The sequence below is a fragment of the Populus nigra genome, chromosome 13, assembly GCF_951802175.1.
Source record: "Populus nigra chromosome 13, ddPopNigr1.1, whole genome shotgun sequence".
NCBI classification, from domain to species: Eukaryota; Viridiplantae; Streptophyta; class Magnoliopsida; order Malpighiales; family Salicaceae; genus Populus; species Populus nigra.
Window position 1 is genome coordinate 11378029 of NC_084864.1, and position 7221 is coordinate 11385249.

General features: G+C 33.6%; 2 protein-coding genes across 2 annotated transcripts; both read left to right on the plus strand.

Moving 5' to 3' along the window:
* Positions 1-2548: 2548 nt before the first annotated feature.
* On the plus strand, positions 2549-5575 carry LOC133671694 (receptor-like protein kinase FERONIA). The gene has a single exon (XM_062092527.1). It carries the CDS (start codon positions 2683-2685, stop codon positions 4150-4152), a length of 1470 nt encoding a protein of 489 aa, XP_061948511.1. The 5' UTR covers positions 2549-2682; the 3' UTR covers positions 4153-5575.
* Positions 4441-5382, plus strand: LOC133670803 (receptor-like protein kinase FERONIA). Its single transcript, XM_062091409.1, has one exon. The coding sequence runs from the start codon at positions 4441-4443 to the stop codon at positions 5380-5382; it is 942 nt and encodes a 313-aa protein (XP_061947393.1).
* Positions 5576-7221: the final 1646 nt, after the last annotated feature.

Consider the following 7221-nt stretch of genomic DNA (forward strand, 5'->3'; position numbering starts at 1 on the left):
TTTTTGAAAATAAAAAAAATTATTTTCAAATAATATTTCTAATATGTGCAGCCTTGCATATTATTATTTTTCTTTTATTTTATTCAATCAATTTAATGTGTGTGTTTATTTCTATTATCATTTGATTGAATAAAAAACTTATTTTAATCAATAAATTTAGCAAACACAATCATATCATCTTATAAAATTAAATATTTTGATCTACGTTTGTCTCTTGATTTTTTCAATTTTATTTTTAGTTATTGTTTATGATTTTGTTTTTCACTTATTAACACATATAATTCTCGAATTATATATATATACACACACACACACATAAATTTTTAATTTTCACTTAGATTTTTTTAATACAAAAAATATGTTGAAAAAATCTTACATATAAATTCTTTTGTTAAAAGAAAATATCTTACTCACGGCGAAAGAAAATGTCTAAATATCAGCTGTTTTTGATGCCCAGATCACGAATACACAATACAGAGGACCTTTCAAAGGTCTTCTTCCATGGCCAATTGGTCCCCTCTGTTTGCTGCCTCATAACGTGCATTGGATATTTACATGAAACTTTGCCAGCGACTTGTATATGGTGGAGTGGGCATCCTATTTTTAAAAATTGACCCTTTATATATATATTTTTTGTTCAATCCAGTATAATTCTTTTGTTTTTTTTGATTTACGTGGGGTGTCCGGGCCAGTTTGCGCGCACCACGACTATTCTCCACGGCCCACTGGACATCCTGCAAGTCCAGGGGCAGGTTAGGCACCACGGGGGTGACAGACGTGCACATAAAAGGTCGAACCCGGGACGGAGACGGAACAAGTCACACAGTTGACCACAGTATAATTCTTGATTTCCCTTTCACTGCCTGTTTATACTTCATAAGATGTGAAAAAAAGAGAGGATAATTAATCAACTCAAAGCATGGTTTGAATCACTCAAAAGTTCGTGCTGATCATGAGGAAAAAGGTTTCCAATCTCTAATTACAATCTCTTAATTAACCTAATTTTTATTTTATTTTTATCCATCATGAACTTTATGACAGCACAAACTTACTATGAACTTTATGACAAATAAAAGAATTTTTAGTATTTGGTGTTTATTTTTAGTTAGATAGATAGAGAATACTAATTATGATGAATGAAAATAAGTATTTCTCTTGATGTTTATTTAGTATTATTAATAGATCAATATTTTCATTCACTGGTAAAAAAACATAACACTGATATTTTATACAATATTTTTTATTTAGTGTTATTAATAAATCAATTATTTTTAAGATTAATACATTAAAACAATCCGAAAACATTAAAAAAATTAATTTTTAAAAACACAAATTGAACAAATTTTTCTTTTGTTTTTTGCCGCTCGACGGCAACATCCCTATTCCCTATTATTTCTTTTTCCTTTTTTATATTTTTCGAATCAACTTCTCTATTTTCGGTAATTATTTTTGATTTGGTTCATTTTTTATCTAAAAAAATAACCAAATAATTTTTTTTAAATGAAACCGAATTGAAACCGGTTCAAACCGATCGGTTTCGGTTCGTTTTGGTTATTTAAGAACAAAAATCAAAACCCAACCGATTGGTTTCGGTTCGATTCGATTTTGGTTCAGTTTCAGTTCGGTTCAGTTATTTTATATTAAATACCAAAAACTATATTGTTTTTTGGGGTTTTTTTTTTTGTAATTTCTAATGGGTTTGGTTTTGGTTTGTCTTGAGTTTTTCCGGTTTGACTCGGTTATTAATTTCTGTTTGGTTTGGTTTTTCGTTTTCAGGCTTATTAAACCAAACCGAACCGAACCGGTTAGTTTTTTTAACTATTCTAATTGGTTTAATCGGTTTTTTTTTACAATTTAGTTTTTTCAATTATTTTTTTATTTTCTCGATTTAATTAGTTTTTTGATTTTTTTCTCACCTCTATAAAAAAAAAAAATTTGTCAAAATATATTTCACAGAATTGGTAAGTTGTCGTAACCATTGATTAGTCGTTCTCTACAGAGTTAGGTATTTTACTAGTTCTAAACGATGTTTTTATTATTAGATATACCTCGTTAAACTTTATCATTATTTACTCTTTTTTTCAAATATTTAGTTGTTAATCTATTTCTCTTTATTTTGTTCTATTATTAGTTTATTTTAGGTTTAGTTCTATTATACATTGGATTATATCTTGATTATTTAGGTCATTTTCTAGATCAATACCTTTGAGATGACTATACATACAGATTCTTTTGATCATAAAATTATCCAAGATTGCTTTTAATATAAAGGAATACCAAATTGCTTCAATTGAGGAGCATCTTTAAAGATTATATATTCCTAAAAAAACAAAAAAAAACATATATCAGATTTTTATTCAATCTAATCAAATGGAAAAAATCTAAAGATAAAGTTGATAGAATACAGCCAACGACTTGGAAGTCCTTCATGCCCCACTCGTGCTATCAAAGACCTTTCGAAGGTCTTCCATATATTGTCCCCTTGCCAAATGCTACATTGATACTACTCAATGAGACTTTTATAATTACTAATACTTCAAAACGATTTTACATAAGAAATCAAAAAGAGAATAAAAATTAGAATCAGTCAACTATAGCATGACTTGAACTCCTCTCAGCATATAATTAAAAGGAGCTTCTCCTCTTGATTTCTTCATCTCTCCTCCTCTGGCCAAAAACAAAATGAGTAGCAGCGGCAGCAGCAAATCTCTCTCTCTCACGAACTTATCTCTCTTCACTCCTCTGTACCTCTCCTTCCTGTTCCTCCATCTCACCATCCTTGTAACCGGGGATTTACCACCACCTTACGTCCCTCTCGATAGCATAGCGCTTGATTGTGGTTCATCCTCCCAGAGTTTTGTATACGGTAGGCAATGGACTGCAGACATCAACTCAACAGTGGCCCTTCTAGATCAAGACGGCCCCTCCACAAATCCCACAGAAAATGGAGCCTCCACTAGCTCTGTACCTTATTATACTGCTCGCGTCTCTCTCTCCAAATTCACCTACACATTTCCTGTCAAAACAACAGGACCTAAGTTTGTTCGCCTCTATTTCAATCCAGCTTCCTACACTGGTTTCAACAGGTCTAAATCATCTTTTTCTGTCACAACCGGTCGCTATACCTTTCTTAGCAACTTCAGTGGCTTCCATTACACTGACCCACATGGTGAACGAGGTTACGCCAGAGAATTCATCTTAAATGTTGAAGGTGAGCAGAAAAATCTGAGCATAACGTTCACGCCAAGCCATCATGTAGCTGATGCATATGCTTTCATCAACGGGATTGAAATCGTATCCATGCCCACCAATCTTTATTACACTGCAGGAGATGACCCAGGGCTGTATGATGTTGACAAGGAGGTCTATCTTCCCCTTCAAAACAAAACTGCTTTAGAGATCATGTACCGAGTAAATGTGGGTGGGGGAGAGATCACACCGCCCAACGACAATGGCATGTTTCGAAGTTGGTTCAGCGATGGCGATTACTTGACAGATGCTCGACCAAGCGTTTTTCAATATAATGACACTATTCAATTTAAGTATAATAACCACACTCGCTATGCTGCACCTGACGTACTCTATCGAACTGCTAGGACCATGGGGAACGATTCTACTGTAAATGAGAAATACAATATGACTTGGGAGTTTCCGGTCCACTCCAGATTCACCTATCTTGTTAGGCTTCATTTCTGTCAGTTTATACCGATTATATTGCAAAAAGGCGATCTAGTCTTTAAAATATATATCGCTAATCAAACGGCAGAGCGTTACGCAGATATAATTTCTTGGGCTGATGGAAATGGGGTTCCCATATACAGAGATTACGTAGTGATGATGGATGCCAGAGGAAATGAAGAGATACAGAATTTGTCGATTGCAATGCACCCTATTCAGTCTACTAATGCCTTTGATGCAATGTTGAATGGCGCTGAAATCTTAAAATTAAGCAAATCAGACAATCTTGCCGGACCAAATCCTGACGCATATCAGGACAGCCCCATTAGTGATACTCCTCCTAGCGCGACCTCAACAAAGCCAAAGCATAGTCTTAGAAGAACAGTCGCCATTATTGGTGCTGCTGTTTCGGGCATTGTTGTCGTCTCTGTCCTATTTCTCTTGATTTTCCGGAGAAGAGTCCAAAAATTCTAGGACTTGGTTTCTGGTGATGCAGCTTCAAACTTAAGCCCTCTTGTTTCCTCTTCAAGAAAGTCAACAAAGACCCATAGGCCATCTCTACCTTCTGATCTATGCTACCGTTTCTCGCTAGTTGAGATCATAGCAGCTACAAACAACTTCGACGATTCTTTCATTATTGGTGTTGGTGGCTTTGGTAACGTGTACAAAGGATTATTTGATGGTGGAGTCAATCGTGCTGCGATCAAGCGATTGAATCCAAGTTCACAGCAGGGTGCAACCGAGTTCAAGACAGAGATCGAGATGGTCTCCCAGCTTAGGTTCCGCCATTTGGTTTCTCTAATTGGTTACTGTAATGAGAATAATGAGATGATCCTGGTGTATGATTATATGGCTCGGGGGACGCTTCGTGATCATCTCTACAGAGCTGATAATCCTCCACTTTCATGGACTCAACGCCTAGAGATTTGCATCGGTGCTGCCCGTGGGTTGCATTACCTTCACACAGGTGCCAAGCACACTGTCATTCATCGTGATGTGAAGACAACAAATATCTTGCTGGATGAGAAATGGGTGGCCAAAGTTTCGGATTTCGGATTGTCCAAAACAGGCCCTACGAGCACATCGAAGGGCCACGTGAGCACCGTTGTGAAAGGTAGGGTAGGGTACTTGGATCCCGAATATTGTCAACGCCAGCAATTGACAGAAAAATCTGATGTCTATTCATTTGGGGTTGTGTTGTTCGAGGTATTGTGTGCTAGACCAGCAATAAACCGATCAGCAGTGCCAGCAAGTCTAGCAGAGTTGGCTAGACAAAACCACAGCAACGGAACGATTAATGAAATCATTGATCCGTATCTGGATGGAAAGATCTCACCAGATTGTCTGAAAAACTTTGTTGATGTTGCAGTGAGATGCTTGCTCGAGAATGGAATCGAAAGGCCATCGATGACCGATGTGGTTTGGGGCCTTGAGTTTGCATTACAACTGCATGAGAGAGTGGAAGAGTATGTCAAAGTGGCTCAAACTGAGAAAGAAGTTAACATGGAGACTCCTCTGAAAGGCTCCTCAATCGATGACAGCAGTGATTTGCTTAGTACTGGCAGTGAACTAGTTGTGAATTCCCGCATTTTGGAGATGGCAACAACAAGCAGCAGCGACGAACAAAGTTTTCTAAGCAACGAGTCCGAGAAAATGATGTCTGGTGCTGTGTTCTCTGAGATCATGAACCCAAAGGGGCGATGAGAAACAAGCTACTTAGCATGCTGCATTAGTATAGGCCTCAAGACCAAGGTTTCTAGCTGAAATACCTATCGTTGCATATATATGCATTACTTGTTTGAATAATTTTGGTAGTGATAATTAGTGTGTCTGATAGAATGATTTTATTGCAGTACTCTGCAGATTCAGCGTTAATTGGAACCAATTTTTCATGTTATTTGGCCACTCTTTCAAGCTAACAATATGAACAAGTGCATGCTTAGTAATTAAGAAGTTTCTCAATTTGATTTGTTTTTAACAAGTATATGCTCAAGCTATCTGATTCAAAATTCGGCTCACTTGGATGAAAGGAAATCAATAGACTGAGAGTCTGAGAATATTCTCCTATGCAATCAACTCTACAAAATAAAAAAGCTGACTTTTTTTCCCAAAAAAAATTGTTCCTGACTCCCTATCATAATATATTTAATTAATATGTTAAAACCAAATTTTATTGTACATATAAAAACAAGATTTTATTTTCAAAATCCTTTTTTGACATGCATTCTCAGATTCAAATAAAATACAAGAAGTTGGTCTATTTTCTCTTAACTTTAAAATAATCTATAAAGAATATTTCACCTGTGAAAAAATAATAAAGTCAATTAATAAAAATCTTAGATATTATTACTAACGTTAAGAACTTCAAACAAAATTATTTTTCTAAAAGAGGACTTTCATCGTTAATTGTAAATGCACGGGAAAAGAAAATACAAAATATATTCAGCAATTAATTTATGACAAATTATTATTTATACACAAATAATTGATCAAATTTATAATTGATCAAATTAATACAAAGATTAGACTTCACAACATCGATAATGTTTTTGTTTCACCAAGCAATGCCAACAAATTTATGATACATACACCTTTTTTTTTCAAAAATTATTGATCAAGGTTATTTAAGATAACAATGATGAATTAACTATGAGAGATAATGTCTTTCAACTTGATGATTTAATTGATTCATATTGAGCTACTTTGTCAAATGACTTAGAAGAAAACTCAAATTTTAATATTGCCAATAATACTTTGATTCATATTGATGTTGAGGAGTAAAATAATGTTTTGAGAATAGTAAACATATATAAATCGATGAAGATGATGATAGCGATGAAATCAACATAGAAGATTGTGATGAAAATTTGTAAATAAATGATCCTAAAAGATTTAAATTTATAAGTGTAGTTTGTTTGATGGTTATATATTAAATTCACCGAAAAAAATACTGATGGAAAAACAAAAATCACTAATGGAATGATATATGGTTTTTCTGTCGGTGATATATTATATTCATCGATGGAAATGTTGATAGAATAAAATAGGTTAATTTTTTTTTTGGTATGTTTTTTCCATCAATAAATCCATCACTAAAATTATTACTGACAGACCACAAATTAATCAACGACGAGAGTTTTTCTAACAAATTATTTCTATTTGTGTTGAGAAACTTTGTGTCAATAGATTATGAATATAAATATCAACATAAAAATTTTGTCATTAAATCTAAAAATTCTAGTAGTGTTATAATTAATTACTAATTATAAAAACAATTCTTCTTATTATTGTTACTCATGAGATTGATACTTGAAGATTTCAGCTTATAATACTATCATGTTATGAATTATAAAAAATAATATTAAAGAGTAAAAATATTGATTGAATTAAAAATTATCAAGTGATATTGTAGAGAAAATAAGAACAAATATTAAATAAGAATTAAAATGATTGTATAAATTAATAAGATAAAACAACGTGAATTTACTAGTTATATCTAAATTTATTAAAATCAATAAAGAAACGTCCACATGTTGAGGACGA